Source organism: Panulirus ornatus, chromosome 47, assembly GCF_036320965.1.
Source record: "Panulirus ornatus isolate Po-2019 chromosome 47, ASM3632096v1, whole genome shotgun sequence".
In the NCBI taxonomy this organism is placed as follows: Eukaryota; Metazoa; Arthropoda; class Malacostraca; order Decapoda; family Palinuridae; genus Panulirus; species Panulirus ornatus.
Window position 1 is genome coordinate 17,994,958 of NC_092270.1, and position 23,417 is coordinate 18,018,374.

General features: G+C 40.2%; 1 protein-coding gene across 1 annotated transcript; it reads right to left on the reverse strand.

The window, feature by feature from the left end:
- Window positions 1-13,003: 13,003 nt before the first annotated feature.
- Window positions 13,004-18,545, reverse strand: LOC139763624 (peptidyl-prolyl cis-trans isomerase H). Its single transcript, XM_071689860.1, has 4 exons — window positions 18,311-18,545; window positions 15,617-15,793; window positions 13,494-13,586; window positions 13,004-13,284 (listed from the first exon to the last, which is right to left on the reverse strand). The coding sequence occupies exons 1-4, from the start codon at window positions 18,392-18,394 to the stop codon at window positions 13,087-13,089; spliced, it is 552 nt and encodes a 183-aa protein (XP_071545961.1). The 5' UTR covers window positions 18,395-18,545; the 3' UTR covers window positions 13,004-13,086.
- Between the last annotated feature and the right edge of the window lie 4,872 nt (window positions 18,546-23,417).

Sequence of the window (23,417 nt, forward strand, 5' to 3'; positions counted from 1 at the left end):
TTCTCCAAACTACAAATATGAAACATTTTCAATATCTGTCTAATGATATTTTGAGAACTATAATTAAAATAAGTTTGGAAATTATCAATATTCACACTTTATCTTCCTTTTCATGAAAAAATAGAGTATAATAACAACTATGAACGTAAACAAACACAGCTTTTTAAAAAAGGATCCTAAATATAAGTGAATATATTTCCAATGTTATACCTCTAAAAATTATCTTGTCATAAGAAAATATGTTGAAATATAATAAAACGATTTAAAGATAGCATAATTTGTGATCCGAGAAAAAGATATGTAAATATTTTACAAGATGGATCTATGATATCCAATTCCTCTTTTTTGTTCTGCATATGTCGCTAAGAGACAACTAGTGTTAGTAGCGAACTTAAATGGTTCCCTGACGACCATTAGCTACGTTTACATAGGGCACCGGCATTTACCGATGAATGCTAATAGTTCATTTGTTGACTGGGTTACGAATGCTCTGACTTGATTGGCTGATTGTCTGCCAAGTGTCACCGCTGACTTTAAACTTATCCTAGTATCTCTCCTACACTCATCCTTAGACATACATTTCTCTTTCATATTCTTAGTAAGTTTATTAGAAACTCGTGAAATTTGCATTTGAAAGCCAATGGAAGCTCATCTCCGGATGATGCATATTAACATTAATCCTAAAATGCGCATTCAATCCAGTCAGAATATGGACCGGATTTATCTGGCGAGACTTTTAAGTTTTTAGGCATGGCCTATATGCACAGTATGTGTATATGAGGTCTTAGAATGATCTTTAACACCTGAATATTATTTTTTGGTGGTTATAACAACGTTGACGGCCTTAATGATAGTCCCTAAAGTCTAAATAACCAACAAGCCATCTTGGCGAGAGGAACCTGACATATTATGACATATTCCTAATAACTTTGGAAACATCATACAACAACACATTCAACAAACAATAAAAGTGTATAGTAGGGTTGCATTCATATACATTCATAATGAAAATCATAGTAACCAACTTTCACACTTAAAGAAATAAATTCTAACACTCATTCAACACCAGAATATTTTTTTTTTCGTAATTTGGGTTGGTCACTCTGCCCTCTTATATAACTGACTTTTTTTTATCCGGGCTTGATTTCACAGTATACATTTAATACTTACACAATCAAAACTTTTATGTACATGAGTAAATAATGTACAAATACTTTACTGTAAGGTAGATACTTGCACGAGCCAATTTCCAAGTTGAGTTTTGAGAACTGGAGGATGGAATTTCTCCCCTGTTTAGCAAATAGCACTTTAAGGTCTTACTCTTTCTCACTTCTAATAATAACTAACATAGCATTTTTATATGTATTTAATATTTACCATAACTCTGCACTTGAACTGAAATCTATTTACATGTCTCTGACCACTTCAATAGTTTGATTAAATCACTTTGAATCTTAATGCAGTGTTCCCATGACTGGTCTACATTTCCCAAGTTAGTATCATCTTTAAATTCTGCTGGCGAGATTTGTCTCCAGACCATTGCTGTGTATGATATCCTAGAACAGGTTTACCCTGCTCCCCATATGAAGCTGGTGGGGCACTTCCCCATTTAGTATTAATTTTCTATCCATGAGCCAGTCTGCTATCCATCCACAGATCTAGTTTCTCAACAAGCTTTAAAACCTTACTACATGCCTTTTATATGGTACACTGTCAAAGGCTTGGCTTGACAACAGTCTGTATTCCCAAGCCCCAGAAATTATATATGATTAATATAATCAATCATATGTATATATATGTATGTGTGTGTGTGTGGGTGTATGTGCATATGTGTGTGTGTGTGTGTGTGTGTGTATATGTATATATATATGTATATTATCCCTGGGGATAGGGGTGAAAGAATACTTCCCACGTATTCCTCGCGTGTCGTAGAAAGCGACTAGAGGGGACGGGAGCGGGGGGCCGGAAATCCTCCCCTCCTTGTATTAACTTTCTAAAATGGGAAACAGAAGAAGGAGTCACGCGGGGAGTGATCATCCTCCTCGAAGGCTCAGAGTGGGGTGCCTAAATGTGTGTGGATGTAACCAAGATGTGAAAAAAGGAGAGATAGGTAGTATGTTTGAGGAAAGGAACCTGGATGTTTTGGCTCTGAGTGAAACGAAGCTCAAGGGTAAAGGGGAAGAGTGGTTTGGAAATGTCTGGGGAGTGAAGTCAGGGGTTAGTGAGAGGACAAGAGCAAGGGAAGGAGTAGCAATACTCCTGAAACAGGAGTTGTGGGAGTATGTGATAGAATGTAAGAAAGTAAATTCTCGATTAATATGGGTAAAACTGAAAGTTGATGGGGAGAGGTGGGTGATTATTGGTGCATATGCACCTGGGCATGAGAAGAAAGATCATGAGAGGCAAGTGTTTTGGGAGCAGCTAAATGAGTGTGTTAGCGGTTTTGATGCACGAGACCGGGTTATAGTGATGGGTGATTTGAATGCAAAGGTGAGTAATGTGGCAGTTGAGGGAATAATTGGTATGCATGGGGTGTTCAGTGTTGTAAATGGAAATGGTGAAGAGCTTGTAGATTTATGTGCTGAAAAAGGACTGATGATTGGGAATACCTGGTTTAAAAAGCGAGATATACATAAGTATACTTATGTAAGTAGGAGAGATGGCCAGAGAGCGTTATTGGATTACGTATTAATTGACAGGCGTGCGAAAGAGAGACTTTTGGATGTTAATGTGCTGAGAGGTGCAACTGGAGGGATGTCTGATCATTATCTTGTGGAGGCTAAGGTGAAGATTAGTATGGGTTTTCAGAAAAGAGGAGTGAATGTTGGGGTGAAGAAGGTGGTGAGAGTAAGTGAGCTTGGGAAGGAGACCTGTGTGGGGAAGTACCAGGAGAGACTGTGTACAGAATGGAAAAAGGTGAGAACAATGGAAGTAAGGGGAGTCGGGGAGGAATGGGATGTATTTAGGGAATCAGTGATGGATTGCGCAAAAGATGCTTGTGGCATGAGAAGAGTGGGAGGTGGGCTGTTTAGAAAGGGTAGTGAGTGGTGGGATGAAGAAGTAAGAGTATTAGTGAAAGAGAAGAGAGAGGCATTTGGACGATTTTTGCAGGGAAAAAATGCAATTGAGTGGGAGAAGTATAAAAGAAAGAGACAGGAGGTCAAGAGAAAGGTGCAAGAGGTGAAAAAAAGGGCAAATGAGAGTTGGGGTGAGAGACTATCAGTAAATTTTAGGGAGAATAAAAAGATGTTCTGGAAGGAGGTAAATAGGGTGCGTAAGACAAGGGAGCAAATGGGAACTTCAGTGAAGGGCGTAAATGGGGAGGTGATAACAAGTAGCGGTGATGTGAGAAGGAGATGGAATGAGTATTTTGAAGGTTTGTTGAATGTGTCTGATGACAGAGTGGCAGATATAGGGTGTTTTGGTCGAGGTGGTGTACAAAGTGAGAGGGTTAGGGAAAATGATTTGGTAAACAGAGAAGAGGTAGTAAAAGCTTTGCGGAAGATGAAAGCCGGCAAGGCAGCAGGTTTGGATGGTATTGCAGTGGAATTTATTAAGAAAGGGGGTGACTGTATTGTTGACTGGTTGGTAAGGTTATTTAATGTATGTATGACTCATGGTGAGGTGCCTGAGGATTGGCGGAATGCGTGCATAGTGCCATTGTACAAAGGCAAAGGGGAAAAGAGTGAGTGCTCAAATTACAGAGGTATAAGTTTGTTGAGTATTCCTGGTAAATTATATGGGAGGGTATTGATTGAGAGGGTGAAGGCATGTACAGAGCATCAGATTGGGGAAGAGCAGTGCGGTTTCAGAAGTGGTAGAGGATGTGTGGATCAGGTGTTTGCTTTGAAGAATGTATGTGAGAAGTACTTAGAAAAGCAAATGGATTTGTATGTAGCATTTATGGATCTGGAGAAGGCATATGATAGAGTTGATAGAGATGCTCTGTGGAAGGTATTAAGAATATATGGGGTGGGAGGCAAGTTGTTAGAAGCAGTGAAAAGTTTTTATCGAGGATGTAAGGCATGTGTACGTGTAGGAAGAGAGGAAAGTGATTGGTTCTCAGTGAATGTAGGTTTGCGGCAGGGGTGTGTGATGTCTCCATGGTTGTTTAATTTGTTTATGGATGGGGTTGTAAAGGAGGTAAATGCAAGAGTCCTGGAAAGAGGGGCAAGTATGAAGTCTGTTGGGGATGAGAGAGCTTGGGAAGTGAGTCAATTGTTGTTCGCTGATGATACAGCGCTGGTGGCTGATTCATGTGAGAAACTGCAGAAGCTGGTGACTGAGTTTGGTAAAGTGTGTGGAAGAAGAAAGTTGAGAGTAAATGTGAATAAGAGCAAGGTTATTAGGTACAGTAGGGGTGAGGGTCAAGTCAATTGGGAGGTGAGTTTGAATGGAGAAAAACTGGAGGAAGTGAAGTGTTTTTAGATATCTGGGAGTGGATCTGTCAGCGGATGGAACCATGGAAGCGGAAGTGGATCATAGGGTGGGGGAGGGGGCGAAAATTTTGGGAGCCTTGAAAAATGTGTGGAAGTCGAGAACATTATCTCGGAAAGCAAAAATGGGTATGTTTGAGGGAATAGTGGTTCCAACAATGCTGTATGGTTGCGAGGCGTGGGCTATGGATAGAGATGTGCGCAGGAGGATGGATGTGCTGGAAATGAGATGTTTGAGGACAATGTGTGGTGTGAGGTGGTTTGATCGAGTAAGTAACGTAAGGGTAAGAGAGATGTGTGGAAATAAAAAGAGCGTGGTCGAGAGAGCAGAAGAGGGTGTTTTGAAATGGTTTGGGCACATGGAGAGAATGAGTGAGGAGAGATTGACCAAGAGGATATATGTGTCGGAGGTGGAGGGAACGAGGAGAAGAGGGAGACCAAATTGGAGGTGGAAAGATGGAGTGAAAAAGATTTTGTGTGATCGGGGCCTGAACATGCAGGAGGGTGAAAGGAGGGCAAGAAATAGAGTGAATTGGAGTCATGTGGTATACAGGGGTTGACGTGCTGTCAGTGGATTGAAGCAAGGCATGTGAAGCGTCTGGGGTAAACCATGGAAAGCTGTGTAGGTATGTATATTTGCGTGTGTGGACGTGTGTATGTACATGTGTATGGGGGGGGGGGTTGGGCCATTTCTTTCGTCTGTTTCCTTGCGCTACCTCGCAAACGCGGGAGACAGCGACAAAGTATAAAAAAAAAAAAAAAAAAAAAAATAATCAATCAGATTTGTCAAACTTGATCTTTCGTTTCAAAATCTGTACTGATGGTCAGGAATCAATCTGTCATCTACGATTTTAATAATTTTGTCTAAAATTATTGATGATCTGGTCTTGGGGATTTGTAGAACCTAATGGATATATGTAGATTTTCGCTTCCTTTAAATGACATTTTAAAAACTTGAAACTAATAATCATTGTTCCTACCAATTTTCCTATGGCCGAAGTGAGGAAGGCTGTTCAAAATGCATTTTCTCTCGTTTTTTGGAAATTAAAGCTACAATTGTGTTCCTAGTCTTTCAGCACTTTTTTGTCTTTAGCAATTTGCTGAATTAGAAATTCTAAACAGAAAGCTATATTCTAGCTTACTTCATTCAATATAATGGTGGTTGTAAGGGATACTGAGGAGAGCCAATTTTTTCACACCTTCCTGATGCTGGAAGATATCTTTATAGGTTACTAGTGGTAGAATTAGTCAGCTGTTGAGCTGCTGTTCCCTGAGAGTACATCAACTGATGTGGCCTGTTGCAGAAGGGTTAATTTCAATACATAAAAAGACACAAACCATGGGTAAACCAAGCTCCTTGTCTTTCACTTTTGCAAGCTTCCCTAGGTACTTTTTCTACCTTTTTGACTCTCAATCCTCACACTTTGGACCTACATCTACATTACAGTTATTTCTAGTATGAAAAACAATTTTCTTACAAAAATATACACAATACAATAATAAATTTCCTACGGAAAAGACTCGAGCAACCAGTGGCAAGCCAGCCAGGTAGCGACGAGAGAGAACGACTACGGCAATACAGCGTTTGGTTCATCTGGCCTCCGTCTGCGCCACACTGCACTGAACCAAGTGGCCGGAAGTCAGCACCACAAGTAAAGCATCCTCCTCGAAGGCTCAGAGTGGGGTGCCTAAATGTGTGTGGATGTAACCAAGATGTGAAGACCCTTACTGGAAAAACAATCACTCTTGAAGTAGAACCTTCAGACACAATTGAAAATGTGAAGGAAAATAGTGAAATTGGAGAAAAAAATGTAGCTTAGACATTGAAGCTTATTGATACAGTGGTTAAATTGATGAGAACTGCTATTGACGTTTGTGTAAATAAATTATACATTTCCTTTTTTCCATAGCCAGAGGTTGAACCATTATGTGACATTCATTTTTTTTCATTCATTTCAAGTTAGAAGTTTCAGTTTTCTAAATTGTTTCTTACATTTTTCATATGTATATATATGTATGTGTGTGTGTGTGTATATGTGCGTGTGTATGTGTATGTGTGTGTATGTGTATATGTATATATATGTATATTATCCCTGGGGATAGGGGTGAAAGAATACTTCCCACGTATTCCTCGCGTGTCGTAGAAAGCGACTAGAGGGGACGGGAGCGGGGGGCCAGAAATCCTCCCCTCCTTGTATTAACTTTCTAAAATGGGAAACAGAAGAAGGAGTCACGCGGGGAGTGCTCATCCTCCTCGAAGGCTCAGAGTGGGGTGCCTAAATGTGTGTGGATGTAACCAAGATGTGAAAAAAGGAGAGATAGGTAGTATGTTTGAGGAAAGGAACCTGGATGTTTTGGCTCTGAGTGAAACGAAGCTCAAGGGTAAAGGGGAAGAGTGGTTTGGGAATGTCTGGGGAGTAAAGTCAGGGGTTAGTGAGAGGACAAGAGCAAGGGAAGGAGTAGCAATACTCCTGAAACAGGAGTTGTGGGAGTATGTGATAGAGTGTAAGAAAGTAAATTCTCGATTAATATGGGTAAAACTGAAAGTTGATGGAGAGAGGTGGGTGATTATTGGTGCATATGCACCTGGGCATGAGAAGAAAGATCAAGAGAGGCAAGTGTTTTGGGAGCAGCTGAATGAGTGTGTTAGTGGTTTTGATGCACGAGACCGGGTTATAGTGATGGGTGATTTGAATGCAAAGGTGAGTAATGTGGCAGTTGAGGGAATAATTGGTATACATGGGGTGTTCAGTGTTGTAAATGGAAATGGTGAAGAGCTTGTAGATTTATGTGCTGAAAAAGGACTGATGATTGGGAATACCTGGTTTAAAAAGCGAGATATACATAAGTATACTTATGTAAGTAGGAGAGATGGCCAGAGAGCGTTATTGGATTACGTGTTAATTGACAGGCGTGCGAAAGAGAGACTTTTGGATGTTAATGTGCTGAGAGGGGCAACTGGAGGGATGTCTGATCATTATCTTGTGGAGGCTAAGGTGAAGATTTGTATGGGTTTTCAGAAAAGAAGAGTGAATGTTGGGGTGAAGAGGGTGGTGAGAGTAAGTGAGCTTGAGAAGGAGACCTGTGTGAGAAAGTACCAGGAGAGACTGAGTACAGAATGGAAAAAGGTGAGAACAATGGAAGCAAGGGGAGTGGGGGAGGAATGGGATGTATTTAGGGAATCAGTGATGGATTGTGCAAAAGATGCTTGTGGCATGAGAAGAGTGGAGGTGGGTTGATTAGAAAGGGTAGTGAGTGGTGGGATGAAGAAGTAAGAGTATTAGTGAAAGAGAAGAGAGAGGCATTTGGACGATTTTTGCAGGGAAAAAATGCAATTGAGTGGGAGATGTATAAAAGAAAGAGACAGGAGGTCAAGAGAAAGGTGCAAGAGGTGAAAAAAAGGGCAAATGAGAGTTGGGGTGAGAGAGTATCATTAAATTTTAGGGAGAATAAAAAGATGTTCTGGAAGGAGGTAAATAAAGTGCGTAAGACAAGGGAGCAAATGGGAACTTCAGTGAAGGGCGCAAATGAGGAGGTGATAACAAGTAGTGGTGATGTGAGAAGGAGATGGAGTGAGTATTTTGAAGGTTTGTTGAATGTGTTTGATGACAGAGTGGCAGATATAGGGTGTTTTGGTCGAGGTGGTGTGCAAAGTGAGAGGGTTAGGGAAAAGGATTTGGTAAACAGAGAAGAGGTAGTGAAAGCTTTGTGGAAGATGAAAGCCGGCAAGGCAGCAGGTTTGGATGGTATTGCAGTGGAAGTTATTAAAAAAGGGGGTGACTGTATTGTTGACTGGTTGGTAAGGTTATTTAATGTATGTATGACTCTTGGTGAGGTGCCTGAGGATTGGCGGAATGCATGCATAGTGCCATTGTACAAAGGCAAAGGGGATAAGAGTGAGTGCTCAAATTACAGAGGTATAAGTTTGTTGAGTATTCCTGGTAAATTATATGGGAGGGTATTGATTGAGAGGGTGAAGGCATGTACAGAGCATCAGATTGGGGAAGAGCAGTGTGGTTTCAGAAGTGGTAGAGGATGTGTGGATCAGGTGTTTGCTTTGAAGAATGTATGTGAGAAATACTTAGAAAAGCAAATGGATTTGTATGTAGCATTTATGGATCTGGAGAAGGCATATGATAGAGTTGATAGAGATGCTCTGTGGAAGGTATTAAGAATATATGGTGTGGGAGGAAAGTTGTTAGAAGCAGTGAAAAGTTTTTATAAAGGATGTAAGGCATGTGTACGTGTAGGAAGAGAGGAAAGTGATTGGTTCTCAGTGAATGTAGGTTTGCGGCAGGGGTGTGTGATGTCTCCATGGTTGTTTAATTTGTTTATGGATGGGGTTGTTAGGGAGGTAAATGCAAGAGTTTTGGAAAGAGGGGCAAGTATGAAGTCTGTTGGGGATGAGAGAGCTTGGGAAGTGAGTCAGTTGTTGTTCGCTGATGATACAGCGCTGGTGGCTGATTCATGTGAGAAACTGCAGAAGCTGGTGACTGAGTTTGGTAAAGTGTGTGGAAGAAGAAAGTTAAGAGTAAATGTGAATAAGAGCAAGGTTATTAGGTACAGTAGGGTTGAGCGTCAAGTCAATTGGGAGGTGAGTTTGAATGGAGAAAAACTGGAGGAAGTGAAGTGGATCTGGCAGCGGATGGAACCATGGAAGCGGAAGTGGATCATAGGGTGGGGGAGGGGGCAAAAATTCTGGGGGCCTTGAAGAATGTGTGGAAGTTGAGAACATTATCTCAGAAAGCAAAAATGGGTATGTTTGAAGGAATGGTGGTTCCAACAATGTTGTATGGTTGCGAGGCGTGGGCTATGGATAGAGTTGTGCGCAGGAGGATGGATGTGCTGGAAATGAGATGTTTGAGGACAATGTGTGGTGTGAGGTGGTTTGATCGAGTGAGTAACGTAAGGGTAAGAGAGATGTGTGGAAATAAAAAGAGCGTGGTTGAGAGAGCAGAAGAGGGTGTTTTGAAGTGGTTTGGGCACATGGAGAGAATTAGTGAGGAAAGATTGACCAAGAGGATATATGTGTCGGAGGTGGAGGGAACAAGGAGAAGAGGGAGACCAAATTGGAGGTGGAAAGATGGAGTGAAAAAGATTTTGTGTGATCGGGGCCTGAACATGCAGGAGGGTGAAAGGAGGGCAAGGAATAGAGTGAATTGGAGCGATGTGGTATACCGGGGTTGACGTGCTGTCAGTGGATTGAATCAAGGCATGTGAAGTGTCTGGGGTAAACCATGGAAAGCTGTGTAGGTATGTATATTTGCGTGTGTGGACGTATGTATATACATGTGTATGGGGGGGGGGTTGGGCCATTTCATTCGTCTGTTTCCTTGCGCTACCTCGCAAACGCGGGAGACAGCGACAAAGTATAAAAAAAAAAAAATAATAAATCTGGTTTTGTATGATACATGGATGAGCTGCTGTGCCATTATTATTGATAATGATGGATGCTGTTGCCAGCACACATGCTTTAACATTAATCTTTTTACCTCATATATTAGAATGCTTATCATTTTACTTTTATTTTCTCTCATACTTGATTGTTGCCATATCATGCATTAGTGAAGCATTGCCAGGAACAGACAACGAATGGCCACATTCACTCACATTCATTCTCTAGCTATCATGTGTAATGAACAGAAACCACTTTTCCCAATCCTCTACCAAACTTCACACACTTTTCTATGTTTACTCTGGCCATTTCACATGCCCTAGTTCAGTCCACTAACAGCATGCCAACCTCTGTATACCACTTAATTATATCATGAGCATGTTCAGGACCCACTCAAAATCTTTCTCAATCCATCCATCCAACTCCAATCTGGTCCATCCCCACCTCCTTGCTACCTTCACTTCTGATGTACCCATCCCCCTTGCCAACCTCTCCTCACTCGCTCGCTCCTTATGTCCATACCACTTCAGCACACCCTCCTCAGCTTTCTCAACCAAACTCCCTTACCACCACATCTCTCTCTCGCCCTCCCATTACTTAATCAAACCACCTTACACCACACACTTCTCTCAAACACTTCACCTCCAAAGCTTCCTCATCCTCACATCATTATAACATTGCTGGAACAACTGTAACTTTAAACATACCCATTTTTGCCCCCTCTTGGACAATAAAATTTATATGTATACTTTACCAGCATGGGTTGAATCAATGTGCATATAAGAGTTGGGGGGAGCAAATACCAGTAAACTTCAGGGAGAATAAGATGTTTTGGAAGGAGGATAATACTGTGAAAAAAAACAATGAGAACATTAGTGAAGGGCAAATAGGGAAATGGTAGCTAGTAGTGATACGGTGAGGAGATGGAATAAGTAGTTTGAAGGATTATTATTTGTGTCTGATGATAGGGTGGCAGATGTAAGGTGTTTGGGCCAGGGAGGTATGCGAACCAACAAAATCAGAGTGGTTTGGTAATAAAAATGAAATGTGGCGAGGAGGCTGAAGTGGATGGTATTGCAGTTAAATTTCCTAAGAAAGGGAATGACTACATTGTTGATTGGTTAGTGAGGATTTTAAATGTATGTAAGGATCATGGTGAGGTGCCTGAGGATTGGCAGAATGCTTGTATAGTGCCACTGTATATACACAAGGGAGATAATGGTGAGTATGTTGTAGCTGGTAGGCAGCCAATGACCACGGAGGTATATTACCAGTGCATTCTCCTGGGTATCAAGAGAGTTAGTGACAGAGGCTTAGTGAGCCAGCACTTCAGTGGTTGTCAGGTTGCACTCCTCTGACCCAGGTACCTGTCTTTTCTTTCTCCCTCACCCACATGCGGAATACTGGTATTCTGTCCACAAGAATAAAATCTCTCCATGACATACATAATACTTGACAACACTTAAAACATACAGCTCATTCTTCATAACTAGATATTCCTGAGGCGAGCACATTGTGCTACCTAGTAGTAGTCAGTATAAACATTAGGTAGGACCATTTGGTAGTAGCAGTCAGTATGAACATTAGGTAGGAGCCTCTGCAAACACTGTGCTAGAGTTGCTCTCTGTCAGTAGCATGTTAAGGGTGAGGCACTAAAGGATAAGAAGTGGCACTTGAGTTCACAAGTTATGGAAACTATTTCCATGGCCACCCACATGAGGGAGTTCCAATTGGAACAGGTGTCAGTGATATAGGTAGATAGATACATAAAGGTGAGTGTTTAAATTACAGATGTATAAGATTGTTAAATGTACCTGTATGCAGTATGGCAAAGAGGTGATTGAGAGGGTGAAGGCAAGTACAGAGCATCAGATTGGGGATGAACAATGTGGTTTCAGAAGTGGTAGAGGATGTGTGGTTCAGGTGTTTGCTTTAAAGAATGTGTGAGAAGTACTAAGAGAAAGAGATGGATTTGTAGGTGTCACTTATGGTTCTGGAGAAAACATATGATAAGGGTTGGTAGTGATGCACTGTGGAGTTTTTTACAAATATATGATATGGGGGGGGGGGGGGGATGATAGTTACAATGAGAAGTTTTAATCACAAGTATATAGCATTAGTATGAGCAAGGAGTGAAGGCTGGTCTGCAGCAGGAGTGCGTGATGTCACCATGACAGTTGATTTGTCTATGGATGGGGTGTTGAGGTGAGGTAAATGCAAGGGTCTTGGAGAGAGGGGTGAGTATGCAGTCTGTAGGGGATGGAGGGGGCCTGGGAAGTGAGCTAATTGTTGTTTGTTGATGACACAGCACTGGTGGCAGATTTAAATGAGAAAATGCATTAGTTAGTGACTGAGTTTGGAAGAGCATGCGAAAGGAAGAAGTCATGAGTAAATGTGAATAAAAGCAGGGTAGGAGCACAGGTTAGTTGGGGTGTGAGTTTGAATGGAAAAAAAACTGAAGTGAAATGTTCTAGATACCTGGGAGTATACAAGGCAAAAAATGGAACCATGGAAGCAGAAGTGTCATGGGGTGGGTAAGGTGGCGAAGGTTCTGGGAGCATTGAAGAATGAGTAGAAAGAGAGGTTGTTATCTGGGAGAGTGAAAATGGGTATGTTTGAAGGTACAATAGGTCTAATGACATTGTACAGACTTAAGGTATGAGATTTAGATGACTTAGTGCAGAGGAAATTGGATATGCTGGAAATGAAATGTTTGAGGACAATATGTAGTGTGAGGTGGTTTGATCAAGTAAGTGATAAAAGGGTATGAGGGAGGTATGGTAAACATCTCATTTCCAACACATCTACCCTCCTCCGGACAACCCTATAACATTGTTGGAACCACTATTCCTTCAAACATACCCATTTTTGCTTTCCGAGATAATGTTCTCGCTTTCCACACATTTCTCAACGCTCCAAGAACTCTCGCCCCCTACCCCACCTTGTGACTCACTTCCTCTTCCATGGTTCCATCCGCTGCCAAATCCACTCCTAGATATCTAAAACACTTAAATATATATCAGCAAAAACAGAGAATATTTTGGCAAGGATGAAAAGTGACACACAGTGAGTGAATACATCCTCCTCTCATGTCTACCTTGAAATTGTGATGGGAAAGCTCACTGTGTAAATATACAGGTGAAGTAGTCAAAGGGTTAATACAACAAATTAATAAAACTTGTATGCACTGTACTTCATTATCGTTAAATATTTGTTGCAGAACATCACATTAAACCTATTGCTGAAATGACTTCATCACATTTGTCCACACTGAGATATTATTACTGGAATCTTTGGTTTATTGTTTGGTCCAGTAGGAACATTTTCTATTTTACGCATCACCAAGAGACCATCAATCACTCGTCCAAAAACCACATGTTTCCCATCTAAGAAATCACACTTTGCACATGTGATGAAAAACTGGCAGCCATTGGTATCCTTTCCACTGTTGGCCTGGAGGAAAAATAAAAAGTTTTCTCAAAATAAAAATGGTAGCAGATGTTTAAACATCTTTACTGAATTACCATATATTTCAAAGTTTTATATACATATATAAAAAATGAATCGTCTAGCATCGCAAGAACATAGAATATACAGTATCAAGGTATGATAACTATCAATACTTTTAAGTTCAGAAATATGAACATCAGATATAATCTTACCAATGACAGTAATCCTGGTCCATCATGCTTAAGATTAAAATTTTCGTCTGGAAAGCTTGGCCCATATATGCTTTGTGTACCTGTTCCATCACCCTATTGGATAATACAAAATAAAGATTAATATATTATGATCCTCAAAACAAAGGCATAAATTTTAATTACTTAATTCATCAGCAACTTACCAACTATAAAATAAGAAAACTGCAGAACTTCTTTTCCCTGATAAGTGGTTTGATGAAGAGATAACAGGTGGTAAAGCCTTGCTGGAGTGCATGATACTGCAGTTGAATTTCTTGAAAAAGGGGGTGACTGTGTAGTAGATCAGGCTGAGTGGCTTAAGGACTGGTGGAGGGCATGTATAATGCCATTGTACAAAGGCGAGGAGGACAAAGATGAGTGTTCAAACTACAGGGGTACAAGTTCTTCTTGTACCTGGTAAGTTGTATGGGCAAGTGGTAACTTAGAAGTTGAAGACATGTCTGAATCATCAGATTTGGGAGACATAATGTGGTGTTTAGAGTGGTATGAGATGTGGATCAGATTTCTGATTCGTGGAATGTGCACAAGAAATACTTAGAGAAACAGAAGGATTTACATATAGTATCTATGGATTTGAAGAAAGCATGTGATAGGGCTGAAAGGGATGCCTTGTGGAAGGTCTTAACAATATGTGGTGTGGGAAGAAAGTAACTAGAAGGAAGAAGTATGTATCAAGAGTGTAAGGTATGAGTTTGAGTTGGAGGAGAGGAGAAATGAGTGGTTCCATGTGAAGGTTGGCCTGTGACAGGGGTGTGTTGTTACCATGGCTATTTGATTTGTTTATCGATGAGGTGGTAAGGGAGGCAAATGCAAGGATCTTGGAGAAAGGGGAGACTATGCAGTCTGTATGGGGTGAGGGGGGGGGGCTAGGGAATGAGTTAGTTGTTGTTAACTGATGACACACCAATGGCAGAAGACTCGAGTAAGGAACTGCAGAAACAGTTGACTGATTTTGGGATAGTGAGCGAAAGGAGGAAGTTGAGAATAAATGTGAATAAAAGCAAGGTTGTTAGATATAACAGGGAAGAGGGACAGGAGAGTTGGGGGTGTGGCTTTGAATGGAGAAAATTTGGAAGTAGACATGGCAGCAAACAGAACCATCGAAGTGGAAGTGAGTCATAAGATGGGTTAGGGGCAAAGGTACTGGGAACATTGCAGAATATGTGGTACAGCAAAATTGGGAATATTGGTAAGTAAGCAGTCCTAACAAGGTATGCACTAAAGATGAGTATGTGTGAAGGAAGATGGATGTGTTGGAAACAAAATGCTTGAGGTCAATATATCGTGTCTGGTGGTCTGATTGAGTAATAAAAGGGTAACTGAGAGGTGCTTAATAAGAAGAGTGTGGTCGAGAGAGAAGACAAAAGTGTGCCAAAATGGTGTGGACAAATGGAGAGAATGAGTGAGATGTTGACAGAGGGGATGTATGTGCCAGAAGTGGAGGGGACAAGGTGAAGGATAACCAAGCAGAAGATGGAAGGATAGAGTGAAAAATATTTTGTTGGTTGGGGCCTGAAAAGGCAGGAATGTCAAAGGCATGCATGGGACACAGTTAACCAAAACAATGTTGAATAGAGTGAGTGACATGCTGTCAATGGACTGAAGTAGGGCATGTGGAGTAGGGAGGGGAAATCACAGAAAGGTCTGTAGGGGCTGGTTGTAGATAGAGGGCTGTGATTTTGATTCACTGCACATGACAGCAAGAGAATGGATATGAACAATGCAGCTTTTCCTTGTCTGTTCCTATTGTTATCCTGCTAATGTGGAAATGGTGGACAGGTATGAAAAAAAGAATGTTAAAACTGAAGGCCAACAAACTAATGGAACCAAGGTGTGGGAAGGGTGAATAATAGTTTCAGTGTGAATCCATGGCCCTTGAATGAATAAACCTGTCTGTCAATAGTTTAAATAAATCTTCTAACTTATATTCTATGCATATCTAGAACATATATCAGGTCACTGTCAGTTATTTTGTTCCAACTTAATGATATATAAGAAAAGATATAAACTACATATCAGAAATAACAACCAATACTGAAAAACTGACATTTAATATCAAATCAATATTATATGTGGAAACCTACCCGCACAAAGTCTCCTCCTTGAATCATAAAGTCTTTGATGACACGATGGAAGCAGGCACCTTTATATCCTATAGGAACCCCATCTTTACGGTATTCCCCAGTACAGAACTGACGGAAATTCTCGCTAGTTTTTGGGCACACATCTGCATACAGTTCCATAATCATTCGGCCAATTTCCTGAAATTGAAAGTAAATTTTGACGCACAAAATGAAATATGAGTGACTGTAAATCAATAAATGTCCATTCTGTTCCACAAAAGACCGCAATTCTTTCAAAATCATAATTTGTATCATTAAAACCTGACACTACAACTACCTTGCAATAACGAATGCTATATTCAACTACGAATGTAAATGGATATAATTCAGTTCATCTGAAAAGCTGAATGAATTAGTTACACATAACAAAAACATTAAAATTTACTTATATACACAAACATAGCCCTCATCTAAGAAACCAGAGATGCACCAAGATCCTTCCTCCCTCTCTTCTATAACTTTATAACCCTACGACAAGACAGACAAGAAAGGCTTAAAACACTTGTTCACCACAACTTCCCATTTGGAACTCAACCAATGAAACAAAATCAGCAACAATTCTCCTGAAATCTTATCCAGAGAAATATAACACAATAACCCCTACTACAATAAATAGTAATCAATCCCTACATATCCCCTTCACCATATTACAGAACCTGAACAACAAACTTAACATTTACCTATGTGGAATTTCAAAAATCACCATCCTGCTTGGCTTAACACTCACCTAAGGTCTTTACAATGGGCTACTCATAAACAAAGTGCACATTTTAAACATTCTCAAACTACGCTAAAATCAACAAGACTCCCAACTTACCACCTTACCAAACATTACCATTTGCTTACCAACAATGCTCACGAGGACCACCTGGCGCATACTATTTGAACTCTCCTCTGATCATCTATCCATTCTGATTAACTTAACCCATTCAACTAAACCACAAACAGGAAAATAAATCATTAGCATCTATACAATACAAAGAATCCAAGCCCCAAAATTCCATCATAGATCCCATCCCCAGACCATGCTATCTCCCATTTCAAAAAATCATTGAATCCAGATAATAATGTATAGATAAATTCTTTCCCTAAAAAATTCTGGTGTATTTATCGAGGTTTCAACTGTTTCCCAAGATTACAATCTTCCATTTTCATCATGTTAATGTATGTGATGTCTTCAGTAAAAGGAATCTGATACGTTCACAAAATGAAGTTTTGGTAATAATGCCTGGAATCTAATATCGTCTCTTTTTAATGGTAATCAAATTACTGGATAGATTGATTGGTATTTACAGTCTTGAATTATGTTATACGATGTAATCAATTCTAGTCTGTGTAATTCTTTGACTTTTCAACTATGGAGAAAGAGTGCTGCTGGTGTGACTGAACAAGTTTGGTGAATTCGCCCCTTGACATAACCTCTCTCGAGAAAGTGTAGTATTTCTAAACTCTGAAATCACGAAAATACAAATGATTGCATTATGATCAGTGAAATGTATCTAATGTTGTAAGACACCAAATCATCTCATGAAATTCATGTTTATGTTAGCTTATTGTTCATTTGTATTTCCAAGATTTTGTTTCACAATTCCTATCCCGATGATGTAATGCCATAATTCCCAAGCTTTCTGAAAAATGGGTGCTATTCAGATGAAATAAATCATATGACTAAAAGAACATCGCATAAATATTATAATAAATAAAAATGACTGATACAGGTCTCTCCTTACCCAGGGAGAAATTTGAAACCTTCTGATGGGAATATATTACCGAGATAATTTTGTACCTCCGAAAGCTATCTCAGCAATAGGCTCCCATCAGATTGTTATTTCTTACTGGGGAACTTAAAATCAATATATCTTCTTCCTTCGTTCTTACATCATTTTCTTAACAATGTTCCTTCATGTCGTGAGAAATTATTTTACACTTCAAAACACCTACCTTTCAGAAAGGCTGAGAATTATAGCACTACATCACTGGGCTGCAAACTGTGATACAATATCACAAAATCACAAACAGAAAAAACAAACTGCTAATATAAGCAAACTCTATTAGCCTGCTAAGTCTCCTACAGGTGTATTTCACCGATCCTCCTGTAATCCTCTCATATATTGGTGGAGTGTATTGTCTTAAATGTACATGAAATAATGAGATATACCATCCGTTCCTTCTATGAGCAGCTGAACTGTACAATCCTCAGTAAAGTTAATAATTTGAATAACACACGACACTTTTCTGCGCAAGGTTACGTGGGGTTTGGTTAGGTTAATTGCATGCATTTTCCTCGTCTTTTTCCCACGATTTTACTTTTAATCGAAGGCCTGTCAACTTTGCGAGTACCTGCCCTTGTCCCTTACAAAATACATATATTTCAGTTCCTTAACTTTACACTTGATGTGTGAAGTATATGTAGTCTACTACTATGCATTTTGTCAAAACCTATAAATCATTTCTGATGTGCCATTAAACTGGATCTATACCATACATATCATCAAGTCAGTAGAGTAGGAATATTACCTTAATACTGCATTACTTTTAATAATATCCAGACTTGTTGTATGGTCACCATGTCGGCAACGTATACATGACTGAACCACAAGTTCTCTCTCTCTGTCTGCATGATTATAAAGAACATTGCACCATGGCATTACTCACCGTCTGTCCAACTGTTATATCGAAGAACACCACGGGGTTATTAGGGTGCCTGAGCTGCTGCTGGATCTGGTTCCAGGTGGGCATGGTGCACGTCCTCACTGGGGTAGCTTTTTGAAGTTGGCTGGAGCCAAGTGAGCCAACTGTTTACCACACTTCACCTCCTCATCCACCATCACCCGCCGCCGCCGCCGCCACTAGGAACAGTTCCATTATTTTCCCGCAAGATTTACAGACTTGAATGTCCAGCCCAGGTAGTACCCTGAGTCCACTGAAACCTGGAGATGCGTTCTAGTATGAAGTTTAACTTGGTCAAGTACATATGTAGTGACACATATTTAAATATTTTTGGTCAAGCACATATGTAGTGACATATTTAAATATTTCACACAGGATAGCAGATAAAGTATATACAAATACTTGTTTTCATTTTTTCTTGACACATCTAAAATAGTTGATGAACAAGGTAAACTATTTATAAAATCTACAAAAACACAATTAAATATATAGAATATTCTTTCCATAATGACTAAATATTGATATCAAATAAACGAGCGCTGGCACTAGCATTAGTGCATTATAGTGGGTCGTACCAACCACGCTACACTGATATGAGTTCTGGGAGGCGCACACAGCTTAAGGGTTTATCTATATTGCATAACTCACGTTCTACTCTTCCATTTCTTCATAAGATCACTATATCAATATGAAGGAAGAAGAATATTCGAAATGACACTGAATCAAAGCTGATTCAAGAAGATATTAGTCTTCAGAGTGAAACTGCGTGTGTTTCTGTGGAGAAATCTAATTTTACTTGAAACATTAGAAAGTAGTTCAAGAACATTAATGTCACTAGATAAGGACTGGTCTAATCTTACACCTAGATAGCTTACATATGACTTTGATACAGTTTCATTTTCCTCACATGACACCTTGATGGAAACATACAATATTGAATACAATCTTGAAGCCAAGAACAGGGACTCCGTCTACAATTGTTATCTTGAAGCCAAGAACAGGGACTCCTTCTTCAATTGTTATCTTGAAGCCAAGAACAAGGACTCCTTCTACAATTGTTATCTTGAAGCCAAGAACAGGGACTCCTTCTTCAATTGTTATCTTGAAGCCAAGAACAAGGACTCCTTCTACAATTGTTATCTTGAAGCCAAGAACAGGGACTCCGTCTTCAATTGTTATCTTGAAGCCAAGAACAGGGACTCCGTCTTCGGTAAATGAATCTATTTTCTGTCAACCCTTCACTAACTGATTATATCTCCTGACACCAGCTGCACAGGTCTACAGTTCGCAGACGACTTTAATGTCCATCTTAAATCCCTGTCCACCAGAAGCAGTAGAGGTGTCTGGTGTGAGACCTTGTGGAGCTCCACCTTCCACGTCAGTGTACCCACCAAGACCAGTTCATTTTAATTTAGACACTAAGGTCCCTGTATCATGATTTCCTGTGCTCAAAAACATTTCGTATATCTATGATAACAATCCTTGTATCATTACCCATATCCTATCTTTAGATCACAGGTATGTTGCCATTACTGAGGGACATTGACATGAAATGAGCAGTTCTCGAAGAACTAGCTTGGTCTAACTCTAGCTGGAAGGTTGTTCAAGCCAACTAACACACACACACACACACACACACACTCATGATGTGGTAATTGTCACACATTTGATCATTTATAATAAACCAAACACATCATCTCCACAGTATGTTCACCAGTGTTCAACATGGTGGAGACCAGAGCGTGTGGTCAGTCCCAGATGTAAGCCACAAAGCTAAGCTAAGCTTCACATTAAGGCCTAGGGCTAGGCACGCCTCCAAGCAGGACAAATCAAACTAAATCCAAAGTTTTTCTGAACTTATTACTTTCCGTTTTTTATATTTTGGATGGATTGTTGACCACTTCGTTGCCCTGAAGTCCTCTATAGCATATATCTAGGCTCTTCCCCCACGATGAACCTCTCTCTCTCTCTCTCTCTCTCTCTCTCTCTCTCTCTCTCTCTCTCTCTCTCTCTCTCTCTCTCTCTCTCTCTCTCTCTCTCTCTCTCTCTCTCTCTCTATCTATCTATCTATCTCCACTTCTTCCCCCATCAACCACCAGTGGCGTCCATGCTCTGACACTTCATTCTTATACATTTGAGAGAGCCACTAATACCAGTAGACTGTAGTACTTGGTCTGTGCTCACATAATGGAACTTCTTTTCCCAGTGACATAACAGTGGGCTGAACCTGCTTATAGAATTCTATTAACCAATTCAACGTTCTTTAGGAAATGATTCAACTCTTCATGATGGCCATGATTTTATACCTTATTTGAACTGGTGCTGCCTCTCCCTAATTACCTAATTAATCATGTTAAACGATACATTAAAGAATCATATAACATGATCACTAATACTAAATGGCTTATCGGATTTGATGTTGGAGTAATGGGGGGGAGGGGAGAGAAAATGGGAAGTGTGTGGAACACAGACGAGGTATATATGGTACACTGACGAGGTATATATGGTACACAGACGAGGTATGGAAGGTACATAGACGAGGTATATATGGTACACAGACGAGGTATATGTGATACACAGACGATGTATATATGGTACACAGACGAGGTATATATGGTACACTGACGAGGTATATATGGTACACAGACGAGGTATGGAAGGTACATAGACGAGGTATATATGGTACACAGACGAGGTATATGTGATACACAGACGATGTATATATGGTACACAGACGAGGTATATATGGTACACTGACGAGGTATATATGGTACACAGACGAGGTATGGAAGGTACATAGACGAGGTATATATGGTACACAGACGAGGTATATGTGATACACAGACGATGTATATATGGTACACAGACGAGGTATGGAAGGTACATAGACGAGGTATATATGGTACACAGACGAGGTATATGTGATACATAGACGAGGTATATATGGTACACAGACGAGGTGTAAAAGGTACATAGACGAGGTATATATGGTACACAGACGAGGTATAAAAGGTACATAGACGAGGTATATATGGTACACAGATGAGGTATGAAAGGTACACAGACGAGGTATACATGGTACACAGACGAGGTATAAAAGGTACACAGACGAGGTATAAAAGGTATATAGACGAGGTATATATGGTACACAGACGAGATATATGTGGTACACTGACGAGGTATATATGGTACACAGACGAGATATATGTGGTACACTGACGAGGTATATATAGTACACAGACGAGGTATATGGGGTACACTGACGAGGTATAAAAGGTACACAGACGAGGTATAAAAGGTACATAGACGAGGTATATATGGTACACTGACGAGGTATATATGGTACACAGACGAGGTATATATGGTACACTGACGGGGGTTTATATGGTACACAGACGAGGTATATATGGTACACAGACGAGGTATATATGGTACACTCACGAGGTATATATGGTACACTCACGAGGTATATATGGTACACTCACGAGGTATATATGGTACACTCACGAGGTATATATGGTACACTCACGAGGTATATATGGTATACACTGGAGGGAGAATGATCAAAGTTGAGGGCATTTGCAGCAGTGGTGGTAAGACAGTAAGACAGACGGGAGAACAAAGCATTTCCCGTACAGCTGAACTGGAGAGAGAGAGAGAGAGAGAGAGAGAGAGAGAGAGAGAGAGAGAGAGAGAGAGAGAGAGAGAGAGAGAGAGAGAGAGAGAGAGAGAGAGAGAGAGAGAGAGAGAGAGATGCAGTATGGGGGTGGGGGGGATACTGCCATGGATATTTCATAGGAAAGTGAGGACTGAAAAAAGAAAATTTCCAGATCAGTTTGAGAGAAGTGGATAGTCTTAATGTAAGGGTAGATCTAGTGTTTGTATTTACCATATGGGAAAGTAATTTACATGTTCAACTACTTAGTATATGAAATGTATTTTTCCCTACATTACCGTAAGATGTCCTTCTTCATCCTCTCATACCGTGGCCAGTGATTCTGTGTCCAAAGTTAAGAATTTAGAAATATAGTCTTTTGAAAACTGTCAGCTATTGTTTCTTGTGTGTGTGTGTGTGTGTGTGTGTGTGTGTGTGTGTGTGTGTGTGTGTGTGTGTGTGGTGGTTGTTGTTTGACTATGTTAAGTTTCCCCTCACCAATGATCAGGTTTGGTGACCAGAAATGAAGTCAGACCAGAATGGTAATCAATGTATATTGACGTTTATATATCTCTTAATGAAGTTTTATATTTATTAGCTTTATTGTGTGTTGCTCAAGCCATTATTAACCATATTGAAATTCATTACTGATAATTACTGCAATGTATTATATATTTCACGTCTTGTAATGGTGTATTATGCATTATGTGTTCACTATTTTTAGGTCTGAAGTGCACTTACTTTGCATCTGTTTATGTTGACATTCATCTGCTGTTTGTGTCCACTCCATATACCACTTTGTGTCCATCTGTTTATGTTGACATTCATCTGCTGTTTGTGTCCACTCCATATACCACTTTGTGTCCATCTGTTTATGTTGACATTCATCTGCTGTTTGTGTCCACTCCATATACCACTTTGTGTCCATCTGTTTATGTTGACATTCATCTGCTGTTTATGTCCACTCCATATACCACTTTGTGTCAATCTATGTTGACATTCATCTGCTGTTTGTGTCCACTCCATATACCACTTTGTGTCCATCCTTCTCAGTCTAACGAGCAGTTAATGCTGACAGATGGCCATGTCTCTCGAGTTCATATCCTCGACAATGAATGTCTGCCACTTGGAAGTGATAACAGCCTAGTTGGAGGTGATAACAGCCTAGTTAACGCCATATGATAACCATTTTCCCCCATGATAAGATAGACTTTATATAATAATGCTACAATACTATCTATTGCTCCTCATCTCGTGGGTTAATGGGGGATGATGGACGTTAAGGTATCATACCTAAACGAGGCATTTATGAAACTGGCTCGTTAAGCTTGTGTGAATGACCATCTGTTATCTGTTATGTATAGGTATGTGGTGAGGAGGAGCAGGCCCCCTCACCCCCCCTAACCACTGTAACCAGCTGTCGTCCCAGGTGGGAAA

What these genes read in the sequence shown, in the direction of transcription:
- LOC139763624 (XM_071689860.1), bottom strand. Translation starts at nt 18,394, where the DNA reads ATGCCCACCTGGAACCAGATCCAGCAGCAGCTCAGGCACCCTAATAAC. An exon ending in ATATAACAGTTGGACAGACG is followed by an intron (nt 15,794 to 18,310) that starts GTGAGTAATGCC and finishes TTTCAATTTCAG; the next exon opens with GAAATTGGCCGAATGATTAT. An exon ending in GACCAGGATTACTGTCATTG is followed by an intron (nt 13,285 to 13,493) that starts GTAAGATTATAT and finishes TTTTTCCTCCAG; the next exon opens with GCCAACAGTGGAAAGGATAC.